The 24,499-nt window shown below is 45.9% G+C and overlaps 1 protein-coding gene across 1 annotated transcript in view; it reads right to left on the bottom strand.

Moving 5' to 3' along the window:
- LOC147898697 (uncharacterized) overlaps positions 1–23,819 on the bottom strand; it is a 33,419-nt gene extending 9,600 nt beyond the window's left edge. The window contains exons 1-8 of the mRNA XM_087378896.1: positions 22,489–23,819; positions 17,765–17,928; positions 17,356–17,479; positions 17,058–17,190; positions 5,790–5,857; positions 3,301–5,671; positions 3,095–3,181; positions 2,836–2,940 (exon numbers count right to left, since the gene is read on the bottom strand). Of these exons, the coding sequence (XP_087235022.1) occupies positions 2,836–2,940; positions 3,095–3,181; positions 3,301–5,671; positions 5,790–5,857; positions 17,058–17,190; positions 17,356–17,479; positions 17,765–17,928; positions 22,489–22,643 (3,207 nt within the window). The 5' untranslated portion in view covers positions 22,644–23,819. The remainder of the gene's footprint in view (positions 1–2,835; positions 2,941–3,094; positions 3,182–3,300; positions 5,672–5,789; positions 5,858–17,057; positions 17,191–17,355; positions 17,480–17,764; positions 17,929–22,488) is intronic.
- Positions 23,820–24,499: the final 680 nt, after the last annotated feature.

Here is a 24,499-nt window from a genome sequence, read left to right as displayed (position 1 = left end):
TCCACTGGGACAGCAATTTATAATACCATCTAAGAAGGGACAAGTCAAGGCTGGAAATCCTACAGCAAGGAAGGACATTTCCAAATCTTATGTGCCATTTCCACCCAGTCTAAAAAGAGAAAATAACTGTTTTGGATACAAGATGGTAGCTTCTGGTCACACATTTTACGAATGTCCAATATCGTGGGAAAGTGGAGAGTCAAACAACCAAGAAAGAGGGGGAGATCTAATTCCTCATCAAGTGAGTAGGGTAACCAAGCCTTGCCATCCACGCAAATGTACCTTTATCCATAAAGGGGAGAAGACTCTTATAATTTATTCAAGGAGATAAAGATGTTTTTCCCATAAAGCTCATTAGCACTTCTCAAGCAAAGCAAACCTTCAAAAAGAGTACGAGTTGTCATTATTGTATCGTAATTGTGGAAAGGACCTCTTGAAGAAAAAGAAAAACATGCCTTTTATCGACCATATGATGAACGTTGTGTGGATAATTCTAGAATTGTCATGCCTATTAGTGGAGCTGAGGATCATAAAATTGAACTAGAACTGGGATCTATACCTCCATGTAGAGCTCATTACCGAATAAATCATATAGAACTAGAGATATTTATGAAGCCTCTACATTCAAAACCCCTTCCAAGTCCAGCTTTCCACTAGGACAGCAATTCAGAAAACCATCTAAGAAGGGACAAGTCAAGGCTGTAAATCCTACGGCAAGGAATGACATTTCCAAACTTTATGTGCCATTTCCACCCACGTCGAAAAAGAGAAAATAAGCATTTTGGATGCAAGAAGGGAGCGTCTGGTCACCCATTTTACGAGTGTCCTGTATCGTGGGAAAGTGGAGAGTCATACAACAAAGAAAGAGAGGGGATCTAATTCCTCACCAAGTGAGTAGGGTAAACCAAGCCCTGCCATCCACGCAAACGTACCTTTATCCATAAAGGGGAGAAGACTCTTATTCGAGGAGATAAAGATGTTTTTCCCATAAAACTCATCAGCACTAAGCAAAGCGAGCCTTCAAAAAGAGTGTGAGTTGTCATTATTGTATCTTAAGGATAGAAAGGAACTCTTAAAGAAAAAGAAAAACATGCCTTTCTTCGACCATATGATGACCGTTGTGAGGATTGTTCCAGTTTTGTCATGCCTATTAGTCGAGCAGAGGATCTATACCTCCATGTAGAGCTCATTACCGAATAAATCATGTAGAATTGGAGGAAGCGAAGTGTCAGATTGCTGAGTTATTGGACACAGGATGATTCAACCCAGTAGTATTCCATTTGGTGCACCTATCCTACAATGCCCCCTCTCCCCTACCCTCTTTGGCAACGAGCTCAAATCCTTTGGATGCTTTGGGAGAGCACGGACCCTCATCTCTACCTTGCACTATTCTAATGATCTAGTGCTGATTTCAAACACAGCAGAGTATTTACATATGCATTTGACAGCTCCACATGCTTTTTGTGAGACCATTATATAGGTCAACCCATGTAATACCAAGGTAATAAATGATGTCAGTAGGGTCATTCACCCATGGAGGCGAACTGGTTGAGATCGTTAGGTCCTACATGTTCTTGTCACAGGCCCCAAGTTCACCATCAAAACCTGCAGCGCAGGCACATTCGACTAGGGGAAAGATATCACTAGCAAGCTTGAGTGACAGTGCTTTCAGACACCTCCATCTGATTCTTCTATGACACCTTTCCTATCACCCAATGGTTTGACAGTGGATGCAATGCCCTCACTGAATCCTTTATCCATGATCTCAAGATGCATATACTGTAGGATTGACATGTTGGAATGGTCACCTCCCCACCTGTAAGCCCCCAAATGAGGAGAGCATGGGGGAGGTAGACCAAGGAATGATTAGGCTGCTACATGGGCAGCACAAAGAAGACCTTGTGCAGGAAAGATGGCGGGGGTATGTAGCCTGGATCTGCCCTGGCAAGACAAAGCTTCATGGCAGGCATACGGCCTGCAACAGATCCCTATGAAAGGCGCGATGACTCAGCAGGATGTACGTAGCTGTACGGCGCTGAAGAAGGGGCTGGCAGAAGCACAACATGGCAGGGGTTACCAGCAGGTTGGTCGGCCAGGTGTAGGGCTGGTAGGGCTGGTTCCAGCCAGCCTACCATGCCTAGAAAATGGCAGGGCAGAAGGGGGCTGGACCCTGCATATATAAGAGGGCATCAACCCTTGAAGAGAGGGACAAAGCCCTAGTTTTGTGGGCCACGGGCCCTGGTTAAGAGAGCCCTTTTAGGGCGGTTTTATAGCAGCCTGGTAGGCCTGTTTGGGTCGGCCAGATTGAGGCTGCTGGTCAGTTTTTTCCATGCAGGCCCTGGGCCTAAAAAAGAGGGCCATTCAGTCCTCATTCACTTATCACTTGAAGCAGCAGTTGGGGAGCAGACAGCAGCAGTCAAAGGCCTTTTGGTATTGTATCCTGTCCTAGTTTCTGGGCGGACAGAAATATAATATTTGTCTCTGAGCATTGTCTATTTACTGGCTTGCACATCTATGCACATAATTTAAGAAGTTTGTGATTCCACACCCCACACACACACTGTGTGAGCTCCTGGGCATTACTATCAGTCCTCCGCTGTGCGTACCCTCTGTTGGGTCATTTCTAACATGACACTCCTATTACGCTTAGCTTTAGAAGCTATTATGCTTCAAATATTGCCTACACACTCTCTGTCACAAATTTAGAGATCAATGTAAAGGGTTTTAGAAGGCCAAATCATTATTTTGAGCCATTCAAAATACAAAAACTTGAATGCAATCCAACCTATGTTCAGAATATCCATCAAATTTTTCAAAGCTTACTAAGTGCATCACCTGTCTGATTGCATTTGCTTTCTCCAATATAGCAGCAACGTTGATGTTTGTGATGGGACGGGGGGGCTCCTGCTTTTCTACTTTAGTGTGCCGCAAGCTAAATGACTGTTTCAAACAAAACCAACAAACAAAGGGCTAAGAAGAATATAATGCTAAAAGGAATACCAAAAGCATGTAAAGGAGATTAATATGAAATGTAAATCAAATAGCTTTTTGTCAAGAATAAGAAATGGTCCATCAAGTACTAAAGGAAGTAAACCTGGGTTCTGATCTGTTCAAGCAACACCTGCCTGTCATCAGAAGGCACTGGCCTAGCAGAGTGACTGTGATCTTGAACCTTTTTCAGCTGCCAGACAACAGTCACAAGAATGCCAGAGCTTACCAAGAAGAAATTAAATTACATGTTGAAGATCTCAATGTTTAAATGTTCTAGCTGGTCTGGCATTTCACAATAACAAAGCTTACCGTATTCCTGTCGTGCGATGAGATGGATTCTATTAGGGAATCTTTCTTTTCCGATATCAAAGGTAGCACTGTTTGTGACTCCTGAATAACTTTGCCAGGCCAATGTGGAGCAGTCAAAGATTTTTTCCTTCCAGTTTCTGTAGCCCCTATAGCAGGGCTTGAGTTAGAATGCCTTGAAGGAGAAGAAACAGAAACATTCCACTCAACAACTGAAGGTAACACCAAAAAATCGGGATCACTGCCAGGCCTTTCTGGAGTAGGCATGTCTGATATTTCAGGACTAGGAAACTTTTCTCTTTCAATTTTTGAAGCCAAGAAAGTATTTGAGCCTTGTATAGTGGAAGAGGAAGGAGAATCTTTCCGATCATGTTTTGAAGGCACCTCAGTAGATTCAAAAGCCTGCAAATTCTCCTCAGGCCTCATGAGGGGAATAGGAGGGGCAGGGGGGTTAGAATGAATCTCCATGGGCCTTAGAGAATTTGAAAGAGTACTATGAAAGCGTCTCATCATTCGCCATTCTATTGGCGGGAGAGGTGGAAGGGGTGGTGAATGTTTTGGTTCAGCCATCACATGACTTGGACTCTGGGTTGGAGAGCATGCCTTCAATTCCTCAGACTTGAGGTTCCAGTCGTTTGAGACTGTTGATGCTAGGTTATCAGGTGTGGGACAAAATACAGGCGAATGATGTTGAGCAGCCATGGGAGACATCGGAGATGATCTGATAGATTCATGACTGGAAAGGGCAGACATCAGCTCGCCTTCTGAATCTATGTGGAAGACAGTCGTAGCCAACATTGATGGGCGAGGGCTAGATAGCATTGATGAGCTTGAAGAGGGAGAAGTGGATGAAATCTGCATGCCATCTAGATCATCATCTGTTTCCAAAGTGTCAAATTGAGGTTTAAAAAAGTCCGTTGCCCATCTCCTTCTAGTCCGAATGGTAGGTTCAGTTGGTGAGTGTGGGGAAGGATCCTCAGGACTCTCAGTTGGTTCACTGTCAGACCCTTCAAAATTGTTTCTTTCCGGCACCAAACTAGTGGCTTTTTCATTAAGAAGCTGACTCAATTGTGCTTGCATGTGTGAGTAAGGATCGTCATGACTCTCAGTTAATTCACTCTCAGATCCTTCAAAACCGTTTCCTTCTGGCACCAAACTTGTGGCTTTTTCGTTTAGAAGCTCACTTAATTGTGCTTGCATATGTGAGGAAAGAAAAGCCAAATGTTCGGATGAACCAGACTGAGCAAAATGTTCAGATGAACCAGACTGAGCTTCAACTGTTAATGGAACGGACTGGCATGAAGCTGAAAGAGTTTTGTTCTGAACGTCATCATGATTGTTGGACTCTGAAGGTTGGGGTGTCTCTGAGATGTGATCAATGCTTTCTGAATCTAGGTGATACTTTGAGCTGGAAAGAGTAGCATTCTGAGTAGGGGACACAGAGAAATTCTTGGTAGGGGAAGGAGGATTGCTCTCTTGAATAGAAGGAGAATTTAAGATGTGACCTAGAGGAGGGAACTCATCCTCTCCAACAGAAGACGTTTCAGACTTTTGTGGGCTCTTATGGGAAAGATGAGGCTCAATATCTTCTACCAAAGGTTCTGCATTCTCAATGTCCACCTCAATGAAGGTGGCATCCTTTTCTGTGTCAAGAACTTGCTCATGCAGTACCCTGGCTTCATCAGAATTTGGATAGTCTGATTGTCCAGAACCTATCCCTTGCTGCTGCTCTAATTTGAATTCACGATTGAATTCAATCTTTGCATTTGATTCTGAACCTGTTTCCTCTTCTGAATCCATGGTTGTCAGTGCATCCAACTTTCCTTCACCAGAAATCATGTGGTTTGATTGTCCAAAAGATTTCACTTGTCTCGTCTCTAAAGTGAAGTCATGCTCAATTTCAGGCTTTGCTTTTGATTCTGAATCTGTTTCCACTTCTGAATCCATGGTTGTCAGAGCGTCCACATAGTGGTCAGTCTCACTTGTAACGTCACCAGCAGCATCTTCAACTACTTTCAAGCCCAAATCCAAATCTTCTTTCTGCACCACTAGATTCTCACAATTTTCGTTTACAAACTTATCTGACAAACCCTCAGACTCTACTCCCAGGGGACTGTTCACCTGCATGCGGGAAGCATCGTCGAAATTGAGGTTATCATCTTGCTCATAAGCCTTCCTTCTGTTGTTAGAGTTGTCCACTTCATGGTGAGGTAAGAGGTTGCTTGAAGAAGCTTGCAATGGCTCATGTGCCTCCAATTTCCCTAATGATAAACCTACTGAATCTGTTTTGGATTGCAGTACTGAGTCCAAGTTAGGAGATTGGACACTTGAACTGCTTGCCAGATTCTCCACATTCAATGATTTAGAATGCACCCTGCACCAGAAAGAGGGTAAAGCTTAATCTATATTAGCAAACTCACAACTATGACGCTGCATTATGTTCTTTGGTAGTGCACATGGCCATGAAGTTTTGGGCTCAGCACATAACATACCTGGGATGCAGTTGGGAAAAGAGGCTTGTTTCCTTGATTTCCCCATTTCTTCGCTGTCGGCCCTTTTTCTAAAGACACACAACATTGTTACGTTTGCCACCATACAAACACTAAGGAGATAAACCAGACCATAGAGAAACAAGAGCAGCAGCTGCAAAGACATTCATTTTTCCATGAAGACTTATACATCATATCATGACTTTCTAAATCCCATGCAATCATTACAGTCCAAGAAGGACAGAGATTTCCCATGTGATTCAACTTAATTCATTATGGATTGGAGAAACAGAGGCGAGGACGAAACTGAAGATACCCAAGACTACTAGTGACAGCAACACAATGGCACCACTAGAGACAACAAGACAACATTGATGGTAGAGAGCCTGTCCAAACAGACCTTCCAAACAAAGGAACAAAATGCCAGCTGCAAAATACCAGAGAGAGAACCAGGCAAGACCTTAAAGAAGTAGCAAGCTTCCATAAAGGGAGGAAGGAGAGTGGGGTAAGGGGGAAGCAAGCCCTACAATTAAGCAGTGGCTCAGCACCCTCCAGTAAAAAGCGAAGGTGATGCATAGTGCCTAGGTATGAGCTGAGAGAGCGATGGCTTGGCAAGTCTGATTTGCTGCATGCAAGAAACTAGAAAATAAGGAGACACCTTCGAATTCTAGAACAAGGTTACCTATGTATATTAGCTTACACCCAGAACTATATATGATGCAGTGTAAAGGTGAGCCTTCTTTCCGATAAGCTAAAGTTTGTGTACATTTTTGCTTGTCATGATGTCCACAACCCAGAGAAAAAAGCAAAGCGCACCAGCCATAGAATTGGCAACTAGATTCCAAATTTCGAGTTAGCGTGGCAAAGGCATTAGCAAACAAGAAGACAGACCACATTTACAACTAGACACTGGATATAACAAGCTAAAAGACACCCATATATCCATAGTCTACACATTACACTATAAGTGAAAGCACAGAAAAGCAGCAAAGAATATTCTAGGTGAAGTGATGTGCCCATGCAGGGAAGTTTATTGCAATGTTCATATACATCAACACAAATATGGATGTCATAGTTTAAAGCAGATAACACATTCTCTATCTTATACTATTAAAAATCTTATGACTGCAAGGTTCCACTACCGATGTATGTGTGATGGGTAGCATACACACAAAGACACGCAAGTGAGCCCTTTCTGTGTGCATAAGCAGGTGCGCATGCATGGTGCATGCAATTGTGTTGCTATTACAATCAAGCTAGCCATGAGGTCTGGACACATTAAGGATTCTGCCCACTTTTGGTCAAGCTGCTTTCAGATGAGCGCAGAAGAACACACCCACATGACCTAGCCCTGCAATATTGACACATTACGCATGCCAATCTCTTAGAGGAGAGCTTCTTCCCAAATGCACATGGAGGAGACACCTGCACAATTGAGTAACCCTCCATTAAGGGCGAGAGGAAAATTGAGTAACGCCCCATTTAAGGACACACCCTCTAATGTAATAAAGGGGAAATTTGTTGTAAATAAGTGGGATTAGCACTACCTTTCCTATTAGTAGTTTAGCAAAAGAGGTCATGTTTCAGGCCATCAATGGATTTCTTAAGTCGACATATGTAGCACTCTCCCTCTCATCGTGGCAGTACAAAGCTGCTTGATTGCACCAAATATGCCTCCTAATCAAAGTCTTCTTCTCGAATATAACATTTAAGAACAATATGAGCTTCATACTTGTCCACACTACGATTGGAGTCTTTACTTGACCGCCTCACAGGAGTTATTATTATTTATAAAGCAAATAATACTCCTGGACAGCAAGCTGCCATTTAGGTTTATCCTATGCCTGTTTGAACGACTTGGACCCAATGGCACCCATAATGGTGGACACTAGGAATAACACATGAGGGGATGTTTTGCTGTCCTTCTAAGCTTGGAAGGTGATATTTTCTGCATTTGTTCATCCTCCATTCTCTTTAAGTAACATTTATGGAACTTAGAAGCTAATTTCTGATCTGAGGCAAATCTAAAATTCGACAAACTGTGGATAGATGAAGGGCATCGAGAGAAAGGCATCCCCTTCTTTCGTTACACGGTCAGTAATGCCAGGAAATTCCAGCTCAGCTGTAGGGGTTGGAGGCCCACCAGAGCTCCTCATTGGGAGAATTATCAGATTTCTGCAGACTTGCATAAATTTTTTTGGCAAAGGCTCTGGAAATCCCACAGGAATAGAAAAATCACTCTCTTCTTTTGGCTTTCTATTCATGGTGGGATAGCAGTGAATCATTGGAGATCCAGGTTTGGGGTTGACCCTACTTGCCCTCGTTGCCTTTCTGCTTCGGAGACAGTACAGCACTGCCTTTGGGATTGCAGACAAGCGAGAATCATATGGAAGGGGATTGCAAGACTTTTCAGCACTTTTGTTCGCCTCCCCTTCTATATGACCTAGGGATCAGTGGCTTGGCTCACTCTTTCAGGGCCCCAGGTTTTCTTCGAGAGACATGACTTGTCTTGGGCTCTACACATCCGACGACACCTTGTGGAGTCGTGCTCTTTAGAGGATGTTCCGGCCACTCTCTTTAGGGCTGCTCATTCCTCAGTTGACTCTCCATGGGAGGTTTTAGCTAGCATTGCAGCATGGCACATTAAGAGAGCCAAATGCACTGAGGCCATGGAGGGTTCTCAAGTTCACCCTTCTTAGAACTTGGCCAGTACTTGGACAGAGACGGTACACACTCTGATGGCCATATGGGCGACCATGCAGGGATCCTCTCTAGCAGTCTCCTCCAAGAGAGTTACTTTTCTCAGGGATTGGATCCCCCTTCCTTGCTGAGACATCTACAGGGTTGAGTTGGCATTTTCAGCCTCAGCCTTGGTTTCTTTCTACTTCATTTTTCTGAGGTGTTTTTTAACATGCTTAGCTTGCTCTAGCGAGTTTCTTTCTTACTTAATTGGCCGTCATCAGTGCCATTATTTTGCTGTGTAGAGGGCATCTAAATAGGCTGCTTACTAGCATTCAACCCATCCAAATGGTCGTGTTACAAACTCTCTTTTGAAACTGCTAAAGCTCTCGTTCAGGTGATTGATGGCTGTCATTAATGCCATTATATTGCTATGTAGAGGGCATCCGAACAGGCTCTCACTAGCATCTAAGGAGCTCTCTTTTGAGTGGATTGACGGCTGTCATTATTGCCATTGTATTGCTATGTAGATGGCATGTGAACAGGTTGCTCACTCGCATCTAAACCATCCAACTGTATGTTTGCTGACTTTTACTGCTTCATGACAAAAGTGATGACCTCTAGGTGTCACATGCACCAAGATCAGCCCAGGTGGCAGTGACAACTGGCTGCCTAGTCAGCGAATCGCAACATATCTGGCAAGCTTTTGGGGTTCCCAAGGGTGGCACACAGTGTGGACTGAGGGCAAGAGGGGTACCCTGCATAGGCAACCCTAAGGCCTTCGTGAAATGGCCCAAAAGGGCCTGGTTTTATAGGCAAGGGCCAGCAGCCTGGTCGGCCAAAACCGACCAGCCAGTCGGTTGTGCTGGCCCAAGGTTGGCTGGTTCCCAGCCCTATATAAGGGCGCCTTCAGCCCCCCTTTTCACTCACTCAGCCTTCCTCATTTCAGGACTCAGCTCCCAGCCTCCAGCAGTGCTCCCAGCCAGCATCTGAGCGAGGTTTGGGTGTCCTAGTTCCGCAGCATAGTTCCATCTCCCACATATCGTAGTTAGGGGAGTGGTCTCAGCACAGTTTTGTATGCCGATTCGGCAACCATGTATAAATAAAGCAGTGGACTATAGTTAGGTAGATCTCTTGTGTCTCTCATGCTTGAGTTCTCCTGTATGTTAATCTATGTTTCCACTCAGCCAGTCCCCGCATGTTACATTGGTATCAGAGCAGTATGGTTCCTTCTTATCTGAGTTAGGTCGGAGGGAGTCCTAGCAGCAAAGCTTAGTTATGGGGAGTCAGTCAGCAGAGGAGGGAGCATGTCTGGGGTTCTGTATTTTGTCCCCACCCCGGATTATGGGGACTCAGTTAGCAGAGGAGGGAGCATGTCTGGGATATTATCTAATTCTGTATTTTTCTGTATTTTGTCCCCACGCTGGAGTAGTGGTAGTTCCATACTCCATTAGCCTCTCCCTCCCAACCTTCATTGCGTATCGGGCCGGCTCCCGTCTTCACCCATAAGCATTTACACCTTGCAGGGCAAGGTTAGGGAGGGATTTTTTTCCCTCTGGCAGTCATTATTGCAGCAGTTGATGGGTCTACCAGCCTTCCATCATGGACCCATCCAGTAGAGCAGCTCTTAGGCAAGCGTTCAGGGAGCAGGATCATCTCCTTGAGCAGAATATGCTCTTTTTGGAGCAGCCCGAGCAGGACAGGAAGACAAAGGGGGGTGCAACGACTTTGGACCGTTTCTGGCTTCTGATGGAACAAGAACGCCTTGAGACAGCCACACATCGATCCAAACGTCGTGCCGACTTGACAATATATGAGGCCCAATGCAGGCGAGACCAAGAGCAAATGCTTGTACAGCACCAGCAGTTTCTCATGGCTTGCTCACAGTTCCTCTCCACATCCGCAGTACCCACAGACTGTGCATCAGCAGGAAGTCCTTTATTTGCTCCGGAGTCTTCCATCTCCGAGCACAGTTCAATGGACTGTTTTGCAGCGGCTCAAACAGTGGTTCCCTTGCATCTACCAATCCAGGGGATCATTCACTTTCCACAATAGCTACATGCAGTGCCTCGGGGTTTTCCACCCATGGGGTATACATGGGGTGTAGTGCAGCCATTTCCGCAGCATGCTCTCAGGGGTCTTCCATCCTTGGGGCGAGCTTAGCTCATTCCGCACGCCCAAATGATGAGACTCTTGGGTCTACCACCCACGGGAATCATCCAACTTCAGCAGCCTATTCTCTTGGAGTTTCCACCCGAGAGGATTAGTCAGTTCATGCAGTTACGTCAGATGGGTCTTTTACTCGTCCAGCAGTTTTATCATATCCAGTTAGTTCCTCTGGGTCTTCCACCCCAGGAACTCAATCAACTGGATCAGCTTTAGTAGGGGAGCACATGGTTTTCACAGCTATGAGGGGTGTCTTCCACCTTTGGAGATATCTCAGACCCATTAGCATTGACCATAGATGAGCCTCTTGGGTCCACCACCCAAAGGAGTTGTCTATCCCCACAATTAGGTGTCTTAGGGCTTCCACCCAAGGGGACACCCCAGATGCAGCAGATAGGTGTGATGGGTCTCTCACCCATCAGGCCTCTTAATCAACTCCGGTCAGTTCCCAAGGGGCTTCCACCCCTGAAGCTCAATTGGCCACATCAGTTTTAGTCGGCATGACTCACATTTCACCTTCTCATCAGGAGTGTTCAAGACTAGGGAGCTCAGTTTCCAATCCCACTGGACGTAATGCTCAGCAAGAGAGGGCGTCTCAGGAGTTTGCCAGACTAGTGTTAGGCCTAGCACGAAGCAGCGCCCTCATAACAAGAGTCGCAAGTATATCTATCAACAATACGGAGGTTGATGATTCCTCGACAGTCCGTGAGGATAGTCATGCAACTCCCTCCACGGCACCCCTTCCTCAGCAATTTAGGGAAGCAACAGTTGCAGTACCACTCAGCAGAGAGGTTGACGAGGCCTTCCCATTATTGTGTCCTTCACTCCGAGAGGTTAGTCATACAGTTTCCTCTCCATTAGATCGCGAGCCACAAGCAGTAGCAATGACCAGTTTCTACATCGGCATTTCCCTTGGTAATGACAGCCTGGATTCATCAGAGCTGTGCTAATCAGCCCGAGTACTTCCTCAGTACCTCAAGGGGACATGCTTAGTCCCAGTATCCCGTCACGAAGAAGCTATGCCAGCCACCTCTCACTTCTTTCGAGAGGCATACCAATCATTCATGGTAGACGAGGTGTTCAATAGTTCTGGACATCTCATAGTTCTTTCAGGCAGCATCCCATTCAGTTGAGTCATTAGAGGGGTGCCCAGCAGCTCCTCCGTTCCTTCGGGGAGCATCCAGTACAGTCTCCTCCTTGGAGGGGTGCTCTACCATGCCGATCACCGCGCAGCTCCTTGGAGAGACAGCCACAATTCCATCTCTCTTGGAGTTTCTCAGAGAGACAGCCACAATTTCCGCAGCTCCCAACATTACGCAGGTTTTTCAAGAGACATTTCCATCCACAGTTCCGGAATCCAGGAGCGTGACAGAGTTTTTACCCTCAGCAAATATCACACCAGCACAGGAGATAGGTTCATTCCAGCTTTCCCGCACCGCAGTCATGCGGATAGTGGTACCACAGTTTCCAGGTGTGCATGTGAGTATTCTAGAGTTACCAGGTTTTCAGTTTTGGTTGCCTAGCTTCAATGGCTTTATCATCACCCCAGCAGTTCCTAGAGTAGCACTAGCATTTCTAGGTCATTGGATCTTCTGTAGCAAGGAGAATGCATGCCAACAATTGGTAACGAGTTCATGCCATTGGACTTCCAACATGCAATGCCTCCACATCAGCAGCCCAAATAGTCCTCAGTAGGTCACGCGGATAGCATGCAGTTCCTATGTCCAGAAGTCTATCAGAGTGCCATACCACCCGAGGATCAGGAGTTCGCAGTAGTCACGTGGTGGGATGACTAGTCTCAGCTTGTCTTCACAACAGTATCCGTTCTCATGAGTTTTTATTGAGCCGCCGTGTTATCATAACAGAGCATTCGTTCCTCAACCTTTTGGAGCGGTACCAGATCAGTCCCAGTGCCAAACTGTTGTTCCCCAGTTCTTTGGGAGGACATTCAAGTTCTTTGGGAGGCCAAACTATTGTTCACCAATTCTTTAGGAGGACAATCAAGTTTCGAGCGGTCATCGCAATCACATTTGCTTCGCAAATTCACTCAATCCCTCAACAGATATCATCATCCACAATTTAAGCAAGAGGAAATTTCGCATGGACCCCAACACTAGGAAGCATGGTGACACACACTCTGACCCATTTGTCGTACGCCGTGACCCCGTTGTGAGCCCTAGTCCAAGGACAAGTCAGGCACGAGCTACAAGGGTTTGTTCCAAGTTCCCAAAGTCACAAGCCATGGGGGAGCAGTTCGGGTCGCCAGGGCAAGGCGTTGCAAGGTATCCACATAGCAACAAGTTCAAAAGAGGGGAATGTCACATGCACCAAGGTCAAGCCCAGGTGGCAGTGACAACTGGCTGCCTAGTCAGCAAATCGCAACATATCTAGCAAGCTTTGGGGGTTCCCAAGGGTGGCACACAATGTGGACGGAGGGCAAGAGGGGCACCCTGCATAGGCAGCCCTTAGGCCTTCCTGAAATGGCCCAAAGGGCCTGGTTTTATAGGCAAGGGCCAGCAGCCTGCTGGTCAGCCAAAACCAACCAGCCAGTTGGTTGTGCTGGCCCAAGGTTGGCTGGTTCCCAGCCCTATATAAGGGGGCCTTCAGCCCCCCTTTTCTCACTCAGCCTTCCTCGTTTCAGGACTCAGCTCCCAGCCTCCAGCAGTGCTCCCAGCCAGCATATGAGCGAGGTTTGGGTTTCCCTATTCTGCAGCATAGTTCCATCTCCTAGACGTCGTAGTTAGGGGAGTGGTCTCAGCACAGTTTTGTATGCCAATTTGGCAACCATGTATAAAGTGTTCTCTCATGCTGGAGTTCTCCTGTATGTTCATCTATGTTTCCACTCAGCTAGTCCCTGCATGTTACATTAGGTGTCTTCGCAAATCAAGCCTCATATGGTGCCTTCAGGTCATGGCTTCAATTTCACGGATTTGCTGGAACACCGCTTGCATATATGATTTGATGTTACAGACTCTTCCTAACAAAAGTAAGAGAGTCCATTCACCGTCATGCATCCATTTCCAGATGATAAAATCCTCACAGCTGATCATGAGGTGAGATCAAAGAGATCCAAGGGATCTTGAAGACAACACATCTTGGATCATTGCATTACTTTCTCAGGATTGAGGTGCATCAAAATAAAGATAGCATCTTTATCTCACAAATAAAGTATACCAGAGAAATTATGAAGGCTTATCAGGATTCAAATGGAAGAAATGCATACTAGCAGCAACTCCAATGAAGGTGCATGTAGAGCTGTCCAAGGAAGACTTATCTACATCGTAGAGTATCAGAGGTTGATTGGCAGCCTCATCTCTTTCCAATGCACGACCTGACATCAGCTTTTCAATCAAGTTTCTGCGTTAGCTTTAGATAGTGTTGGGGCAGCCACAAGCTGCCATGTGTCGACCGAAGAAGGGCACCAAGTACAGGAGTCCCACACCCTACCCATACACATGCTCAAAGATGAATGTGTTGGAAAGGTCACCTCCCCATCTGTAGCCCCCATATGAGGAGAGCGTGGAGGAGGGAGACCTAGACCAAGATGTGCCCAAGAGAAAAAGAGAGGGGGCTGCCACATGGGCAGCACTTCACATCAAAGAGACCAGCATGGCTGCAACGGACGGAACCTGTGGAAGGAGCAGATGGCGAGGACAGCAAGTCCTGGATCTAACCTGGCAGGAGGTCAGTCAGGGGCAGCAGACATGGCACGGGATTGCACAGACAAAGGCGCCTATGTGGAGGGCATCTGTGTGCAGATGGACAGCCTGCGACAGAGCCTACAGGTGGCGCAGCCATGGAAGGGAGCAGCGGCACCTGGGTCGGCCATTGGCTGAGGCTGGTGGGTCTGGTTGGAGCCAGCAAATCAGGCCTGGAGATGGGCTGGCCAGGGGGGCTGAATCCCTGGAACAAAGGCTGAAAAAGGGCCTAGAAAAGACCCTTATATAGGGCCCTGGTTGGGCTGGTAGGGGCAGCCAACTAGGTCGGTTTTTAGGCCAGACAAAAGTCGGCCAGGAGGGGTCTGCCAGTCGGTTTTTGCAGCAGGCCTTGGGGCCTATAAAAGGGGAGGGCCTAGGCCTCACAATTCATTCAACAGCTCAGCCATCAGAGGAGCAGCAGGAGCAGTTACACTTTCACCCTGAGGCCTACATCTAGGAGGCAGAGGAGACTAGGAGTTGCTGCAGACAGAGTTCATCTAGGGCTGGACCTTGGCTGTCTTCTAGGGCAGCAAGGTCTTTGGACCTGGATGGAAAGTCTACTTACGCTCGAGGTGGAGCACCCGGGCTCGAGTCTAGAGATAGCCAGCAGATAGGAGAAGTACCTTGTGGTAAGATCAGAGGACCACACCATTGGTGGGACTCTGGATCTATCTCTTTTGTATTGTGTCCATAGTTTTGGACGGAAGTATATTATTTTGGTGGTTTCTCTATCTGGCTGGTTCATTGTCTATTGATGACTCTGCACATCTATTTTATGCACATAAGTTAAGAAGTTTGTGATTCCACATCCCACACCACACTGGGTGAGCTCCTGGGCATTACTATTAGTCTTCCGCTGTGCGTACCCTCTGTTGAGTATTTTCTAACAGAATGAGCACCAAGAGTCCCCGTGGGGATGCTCAATGGGGGCTCAACCTTTTCTTTATAGCCTTGGTTTATCAATTGCCCACATTATATGTTGGACTAATGTCCCCTTAATTTCTACACATGTCATCATGAGGGGTGAGTTCACAAAGGCACTCACTAGGGAGACTCAAGAGTACATGCTGAAGCTTCCTGACATTAAACCAAAGCCATAATCCAATGTGTGGACATTAAGGGGAGATGTGGAGGTCAATGCTCCACCCTCTGTAATCCTTCATCGGAGTATAGTGGCTCAACTATAAGGACCCATATAAGGAGAAGCCATGAGCATGATACCATACATGAAGATGGCATCAGAGGGCAGCCACCTATCACGATGGGGCTTGCAAGATGAGAACAGTCTATTGGGGTGATGAGGTGGCACAGCCACATGGACATCAACGTGGTGATAACATTGCACACAGGCCAGGTGGACTGTACAGCTGCTGATGTGACAAAACAGCCATGCATGTGGTCAATAGGTGATATGGCAGCAGTCACATGTCACACGCAAGATGTGGCTGCCACATGGCACAAATCCCATGTGGCAGGCAGCATGGTCTGGTGCAGGTCATGTCCAGGGTCATTTTGACCAGCCCCGGGTCGGGCATATGTTGTCGGCTGGTTGGGGTCAGCCCAGGCCTAGACCTTTTGAGGACTCTATGAGTGAGGTTTACACTCTCTCTCCACAAGTAAAAGTCACATACTTCACCCCTTCATCCCTTGAAGAGTGCAACAGCATCAAGCATTGTGCATCCTAGCCCATTGTTGCTTCACATCCTGTCTCAGGAGTTGTGCACGGAATGCTACAGACATCCAGTGGAGGAGAACCTGGTTTCCAGAGCTTCAGTTTAGACCCTGACAGGGCTCAATATATGCAAATCTACATTGTCTCTTCTGTCTCTATCTCTTGTGTAAACTATTATTAGTAAAAAATTACTTCTGCTGATGTGCACTGCACGCATTCTCACGCTGTGCATATAGTGGGTCTCATAGGTCCTATGTGAGGCGCTGGATGAAGCACTATTTCATCCTTGTAATCCTAATCATCCTTCATGTGCCAAATCATGCATGCTGTAGAAGTTCGGAGGCCAGATCTATCAAAAGCGGTTACTGGTTTCATTCAGATGCTTGTACCTTTGTAATTTCTACAGAAGAAAAGCTCAAGGCTCTCTATCTGTTAAACAAGGCATGAGCTGGTCATTCTCCTTTAAAGCCCTCCACCAGTCCGCAGTTACACCAAAATTCCAATTCCAATGTCTTTTAGACATAGTCATACTCTCCATTGGCATTTGTGTAATACACAGCCATAACTTTCCCAGCCTGATTGTTCTCCATTTATTTCCTTCTTGGTTTTTCTCCAGGATTTGCTTTGATGTACACGGTTAACCAAAGGCAGTGTTACTTTATGCTGTTCCCACTAGTCTGCACACCCTGCAGACCTTCCATCCAAGGCTTCATAATATGGAGTGCATTTTACCAGAAAGACTTGACAACCAGTCCTCCCCTTGCTCGTACAAAATTTGAATTTGTACCTATCTAATTCAGAGAAATTAACAATTCAAATCAAAAATCCCTTGAACTCTTACAAGACCTTTAGAAAAAATTATAACAAAGAAATTGAGCAATCAAAATGTGCAGACATTAATGTGATGGACAACTAGTAATAAATTTACAGATGCTGTATACATTTATTGAGACCTACCATAAACAGGAATTCCACAGTAACACAAATGTCATGCTACCTAATATGATATGTATAATTGCAACGCACCACATTATCCCAGAACAACACTAGATTCACCTTAATCCTTCTCGCTCTCTTGTCTTGTTGTTCTTTTTCTGCTTTCAACAACTCTGAGCTTGCCCATTCCATTTTGAAGAAAGACGGGTCGGTATACCTCTTTAAGCAAGCCCCAGCACCTGCAACATCAAACCTGATAAAAATCAAAATATCAGTACACATTGCCAGCAGGAGCTAATTAGCCAACATAAATGCTGAAGCACATGCACTGAGTATCACCCAGTAAACAGAAATAAACCTTTTCAGCCCATTTCTTTATTTTTACTCATGGCAGTAATGACATAGAAATAAAACTTACTTATCTAGAAGAAAAAGCCTGGGCGGACCTCTGCAGTCCTCATAGGAATTACGGATGAATCGAGGTAAATCTCCCTGGGTAAGGTGATTCTGATCATTGCGTATACTTGCATGCCATTCTACACCTTCAACCATGTAAATCTATGGTTTAGTCTTTATAGGCTTGTGCAGCAGCTACAAACAATCTTCTTGGCTCAAAATTGGTGTTAGAAAAATGGTAAGTCTGTATCATGGAGCTGTAAACCTCCGAAACAAAGATCAACATTAGAAAGCATAAATCCAACTCTTGGGGTAGAATAAGCCCCAGAAACCCAGTTTCATGCCTTCAACTTTACATCCTGTTTAAATCATAAGTATCTTTCTCATAGAAAGCTCCAAACACCTTGTCGTTTTAATACGGAGTTATGTACCTGGTGTGTAGGCAAAGTTAATTAGATTGGTCTCAGTCAGAATCAATTTCTCAACAACTGGGAGCTCTGCCTCTAGCTGCTGAACACGGATCAACAGTTCATGTCCCCTTGCAGCAGTAGCCAAGACCTCCTCATGCAAGTCATGAAACACTTCAGCTGCAAACCTGGTACAATGAGATCACCAAAACAATGGACTATCAGTAAGGAAAGAAGGAATACAAATTCCAGCCTCCCATGAAGGACCATCTATACATTCGGAAAGGCTTGGGTATGAGGGATGGATTGTATTGGTTCAGCTGCTATTACATCATTATTTAATAGAGTAATCATCTTGAAGGCACCTTGGGATTCATTTAGTATGTGGTGAATCTCTTGATTTGTCTTTGAAAGATAGGAGGCCAAGTTACTCCATTTGTAGCAGGTCCACACCAAACCCATCGTATGTAAAACTATGACAAGTTAACATTCAAGTTTTCAACACCATACAGTAATCCTAGAACCCTATGCCATCACGAAAAGAGGGTCACAAATTTATAACAATAAACAAGCACAAATATCTAGGAATAGCATTGATTTGAAGGTGTGAGATGGAAAAACACCGACAGTAAGTACTACATTCATGAAATGTGTAATGAAGGTGGGAAATAGCAGGGAATTAGGTGGGAAATAGGTGGGGAAAAAGAAGGGAAATTGGTGGTAAGATAGGAAAAAGAAGGGGGACTATATAAGTCAGCCCCTAATGATTTGTATGGTACCCTTTTTATGTGACATCTAATCCTATCTACTCTCCCTCCTTCCTGCTACCTGCTGCCTATGCTCACACTCTCTCTCTCCTCCCTCTCTCTATCTCTCTACCCCCTCATCCTTCTCTCTCGTCCCCTCTCTTTCCCCTTCTCCTCTCTTCTCCTCCCTTCCTTCTGGTATTCTCTTCCCATCTCCAAATCTGCCCCTTCCCCCTTCTCTACATCAGTGCCAGAGCACCTTCCTAGGGCCCTGTTCGGAACTAGCTTCAACATCAAGCTGTCGACGCCAAATCCTGCCCAGCCTACTGAGACCATTGACATTAGCCTACAGCCTACACCCTGCGTGCGCTCTAGAGCGTCAGCATCAAGCCAGGCTGCAACGCAAATCTGTCAATGCCAAATCCTACCGTACGATGAACGTGAGCAAGAAGGGTAGAAAGCAGGACTAGCAGCATCGACTTGCTACCACCCCCTTCAAATCCAACCGGACGCCTTCAATTTGTTGACGATCATGGCAGAGAGAGAGAGACAGGGTCGGATCGAAGAGGCTACACTTGATGCCACTTAGCCCTGCGTCGCCGCTCCTTTCCAGCCCATCATCCGGGCCCTCGCTCTGCTGCTGTCAGCCCTTCGTCCGGGCCCTGCATCGCCCATTGTTGCAGCTTTTTGCACACATTCCTGTGCTCAGGAGTCCATTTCTTGCCACATTTAAAACATAAGTTGGCCTTCTTTCTGCTGTCCATTATTGCCCGTGTATGCTGTTTTATCTCAGCCTGCTCATTTCCAGCAGTAGGCTTGCCCCCAAGCTTGGCATCAGTATACCTGTAAGGCCTGGCAATACATCATGCATGATAGACAGGCGTTTGACATATTGTGGTTGTATCAGCTTTATGCTAAAGCCAACTAATGCACTTTTATGGCAGAAAAGGTTGAATTATCTTGAGCACATCATGAGCCATAATGGGATCAGACTGGACCCCTTAAAGGGGAAATGTGTTGAGGGAATGACCACAGCCCGTAACGCCACTCAGTTGAGAGGAATTTTGGGCCTTGCATCATTTTACAGGCAGTTCATATGGCAATCTGCTGAAAAGGCAGCTCCTCTCACAAATCTCCTGAAGAAAGATGTCTTCATGTGGTCAAAGGAAGAAACCCACTTTTGAAGATTTGAAATTTGCTTCAACTTGTGCGCCAATGTTGGCATCCTGAGATTTTCAAGACCATTCATCATGGAGGCGGATGTCAGTGGCAAAGTATTGGAAGACATCTTAAAACAGGAGCATGGAGTACTAGCTTTTGAAGAACAAAGTTTCATGGCAAAGAGTTCAATTACCATGTGCATCACCAAAAATCCTCCAATCAAAGTCAAGACAGACTATAGGACTCCCAGATACTCTTTTAGTCGTTGGTCAAGCAAAAGAAGGGGAGGCAAAGGATATGTAGCTGCAGATCCGTTGCACCTCAATGTTTTGTTTGCTGATTCCACTATCTACAAGGGGTGGAGACATGGCCTTCAGGAGGAATACAATCGGAGTTTTACTTCAGATTTGCAGGACCTGTCATGCTAGAATCATCCTGAATTTAAGTTGGAAAATGGTTCCAATACAAAATAACCTTGTTCCAGACTCACAATGTAAAATCTCAGTTTTGAGAGAATTCTCCGACGGCAAGGCAGATGGGCATCAGAGTCAAACAGAGCTTCTATTGGAAAGTCTTTAGGAAGATGTGGGAAACTCTCTCTCAAGAAGGTTTGTCATGCCTGCAAAACAAAGTGGAAAGAAGCTTCCCGCTTGCCTGTTGCAGCCATCTGGGGGCCAATGGAGAGATATTGCCATTTTCATCCCAGGGCTACCTTCAACAAGAAAGGATGGAACAGCATTTACGTGGTGGTTAACATGCTTACCAAACACGCCCCTTCATCCCCAGCAAGATACATTAATCAGCATCTCAGGTTGATACCATGGGAGCAACCGTCTGCAATCAAGAAACAGAGGAGACTAATCGACATGCCCTTTTTAGATGCCCAGCATACTCCCTATACAAGGCAGATTCTCATCTTAAGGGGCATGATGCTATTGCCCACGACATGATACCATGGGAGCAACCGTCTGCAATCAAGAAACAGAGGAGACTAATCGACATGCCCTTATTAGATGACCAGCATACTCCCTATACAAGGCAGATTTTCATCTTAAGGGGCATGATGCTGTTGCCCACGACACCATGTTCACAGTGGGCCATGCAAATGTTAGGGGCATTTACATTCCCTGGTCGTGAAAGCTAGGAAACAGGTCTTTGAACGATCTCAAAGCAATGCACATACTGGTAGCAGCAGTCATTAGGTTCTGCTCTCGCATTGCACAATGTTAACATCGTTGTAATGCTGTTGTTGGCCCCATAATTATTTCGGCCTCTCTTGGATGTGAAAATGATCAGTGTCTCCACCTCTCCTTCCACTACTCTATCCTCCTACTACCCCTAAGGCAACTCATGCATGAAGATTCTCATCCATACCCCGTATGATTAGAATTTGCGATGAAATTTCTTCCTACATATACATATTCCTCTAGCAGTGAGGACTTCTATAGCATGCAAGTCTAAGCAATGTTGACAACGTATACCTAGATGAATCCAGGAACATTCCCAAACTCATACTCTAAAAACACAACATAGTGCAGTTTCAATCTCATGATAGTCACTCATAAGATCGAAAACCATAAACTCCATCACGCATAGCAAGGACTAGCTACTATGACATCCCCACTTACGTCATCAGCGCCCGACAGTGGGTGTAGACCATAGTATAAAAATATGCTCTCACACATACAAATCCACACACCCACACATACTTGAGCATCCATTTATACAAAGTCTTCGTACTGAATTTCTGTCGGCACTCCGGAGGCGAAGGGCAGACTCAGCCATGACAAAGGCTAGCACTAAAGGAGAAGGCTAATCAAAAAGTAGTCAGCTACAACTGCTTGTGAAGTCTAAACGATTTCATTTTAGTCTATCCCAAACGAGCATCTAAATCTGGCTGTTAGGGCAACGCACCATTTAAGAATTGTCGCAATACCAGCAGGCCGCAACATGGACGAAAACTTCACAAGGTAATATGTCAAAACAATAATTTGCAAACCTCCAACCTCAGGAAATCCAGAGACTCAACATCCAGAAAGCAGCTCAACAAGTAAACGATTCAAAAAACACTTAAGGCTGAATCTGATACCATGATCAGCCATTCTTCAAGAAGTATGACACCTTAGTCGCCTCTAGAAGGTATGAGGCCCCAGAGTAGCATTCAAAGCCGAGCACATCTCCCTCTGCTCATAGATGGCTCGCATGATTCTACAACCCTGACTGTGCGTTACAGTGGTTATGCATGGCTTCCACAGAAAAAGATTGTGCAAGTAGGTAGCGTCTGTGTACCCCTTCGTTGGGTTAACAGGGTAGACCAAATAATCTTAACTCCACTACAGTGGCATGAACTATGCAAGGAATAAGGCAAACTTGGATGGTTATACATCGTGAAGGTGATGCATCCTTGCTCGTCTTGCAGTGGAGCAAACATATGTACCTCAAAGTGCCCAACAAAAGAGGTTGTGAAACTCTGTGTATAGATGCTTGGGAACCTGATGACAGGTTTTAAAGAAAGATACATGGAAGCTTGTTTTCAGCTCAGAGATTCCTGTTTAGAAGGTTGCAGAGTGAAACCTTCGATTCCTTAGAAGACAGTAGAAGACAGTTTGAGGAAATCAAGGGATGAATGCAAGAGGATGGAAGGGATCAGCATTTGTGCACTGAAAAGAGCCATAAAACGAGGACAAAATTCCAGATGTGTAGACATGAGATTAGAAGCGTTTGGCTGCGCTTATGAGAAATTTCAGCTTGAAAACTAAAGTTTGACGCATAATTGCTTGCAAAAAGGCCAACGAGCAGTTTTCTTAGGCAGCTACAACGTAGAAAGGCCATAGGTCTTACTCTGCGAGATCTCCGAGCTGCCGGACGATACCCACCAGGCCAGCCATGGCCACTCCTTCCAACAATCCCTCTGGATCATCCTTCGCCGCTGCCCTGTACAGGTCCGGATTAGCAAGGCTGTATTCATTCCTGATTTCATATCGCGTAAGTGGCATGGCTGCTTGTGTTCCAGTCTTTCAAGGTCAAATTGCAAATGCCAATGTCCAAAAGCAAATACGCCTCTGAGCTACATGTTCGGAAGCCACGGTATCAATTTTCCCGACACGCCATGAGGACCTACAGTCTCCGCCTTCCCGCTTCAATTGTAGTGAAGAGGTTACGGAATTCCATTGCCACAGGAGTCTTCCCTCTGTTGATGTTTGCTGCAAACCGGTGACACGCAGTAGAAGCTGTAGTCCAACAAAATTTCTTTCCGCAATAAGCTGTTAGAGATCCTCCGTGCTCGTGCGGCAGATTTGGGGGATCAGCTAACAGACTAGCAATGTAGTGGTGGAATTTGAACTGTGCACGTCTTATGAGGGCACGTAATCCTAGAAACTGGAGATCTAGCAGAGGGTTGGGGAAGCAAAACGAGGCCAAAAGCTGCTACGTGTGGCGTCAGGGCAAAAAAAGGTACTGCGAATTCGCCTGCCAGGAAGCTGAGGAGAGAAGATCTCGCTGAAAGCATTTCATGAAAGGATAGGACAGGTGCGGAGAGAAGCAAGAGCAAGGCTACAAGTGGTGCATGACCGGAGCAGCAGCAGCAAGAATTGCTACAATGGAGGTGCAATTGGTACAAAGACGATTGAAATCTTGAGAGAAGGGGTTCCTGATCGGTGGAGAGGGAGACGCAGGGAAGTATTTCTGCAGACGAGCCGTAACGTGAAAGGCCAGAACGCTCTCGAGCTCTCTCGTCTTCTCTTCCTTCGTCTCACTCCCTCTCCTTTTCCTCTCTCTCGCTCTCCTTCTACTCGTCTCTCTATCTCCTCTTCCTCGTCTCCTCTTCCGCGTCTCTCTCGCTCTCTCTCTGTCTCTCTCTCTGTCTCTCCTCCTCCAGATATATATGTATATACTATACTGCAACTTCTCTCTCTCTCTCTCCCCCCTTCCTTCCTTCTTCTCCCCACAATCCCACCCGCACGTCGCACCACTGCCTCGCTCCGCTACCACGCAAATGCCGCTCAGATTCCCTCCTTCCTCGGGAGGAGAGGGGGGGAGAAAAAAAAGCCCAACAGCCTCTCACCGCCGACGCGAAAAACGCAAGACAACTGTGTCTCCAGCCACGAGACAAGGGCGGGGAGACCGGGAACAGGCGACAAGGGAGACCCAAATTAAGAATGCAAACAGGAAAGCAAGAGGGGAAGCTTGACTGTGGAGTGAAGCAAAACCAGCCATCGCTCCAGAGAGAGAATGTGGAAGACGACGTGGGAGCTAGAGAGAGAATATGAGTTTGTACTTTTTTTATGCCTTTTACGACATTTAGGACAGCCGCCGTTACTATGACAGTGGACACTGGACACCTTCAGACCACTAGGACCCAACGAATTAATTTCCTATGACAGATTCCTGGCCCTCCCTTTTAAGGCACATCCCAGATGCATATCCTAGTCAAAACTTTTTAGGTTTCACACTCATCAAGAGGAGGCAGGCACACCCGGATGTAGGATCCCTCACCTCGCTTGTCCATCGGATGATTAGAGTGTTTCAGAAATCCATTCCTGCACAAACGAGCGGACAGTTGTAATGTTATAAATGCTAAGAGAGAGTTTGATATATCAAGCTCGATGGCTTGGAAAGGCATCAAATTTTCTACGTGGAGAACCAGGTTCGAATCGCTCTCTGTAATAGCAAAATGTGATTGGTTGCTATTCCAGAGCGAACACTCTCTTGGGCACCGCGTATCAAGCACCCAACTTTTGCAATCTGCCAAGAGTGACTTTGTTCACCAGCTAATTTTTTTGATGTCAACGAGTGAATGCATGTGAAACATTGGTTAAGGAGGTGCACTTTTTGATTGGTAGTCATCCGCCCA

This window comes from Dipteris shenzhenensis, chromosome 9 (genome assembly GCF_047967505.1).
Source record: "Dipteris shenzhenensis isolate YYH24624 ecotype China chromosome 9, Dip_SZ_1.0, whole genome shotgun sequence".
Classification (NCBI taxonomy): Eukaryota; Viridiplantae; Streptophyta; class Polypodiopsida; order Gleicheniales; family Dipteridaceae; genus Dipteris; species Dipteris shenzhenensis.
Note: the sequence above shows the minus strand (reverse complement) of the source record. Positions and strands in the feature narration are given on the sequence as shown.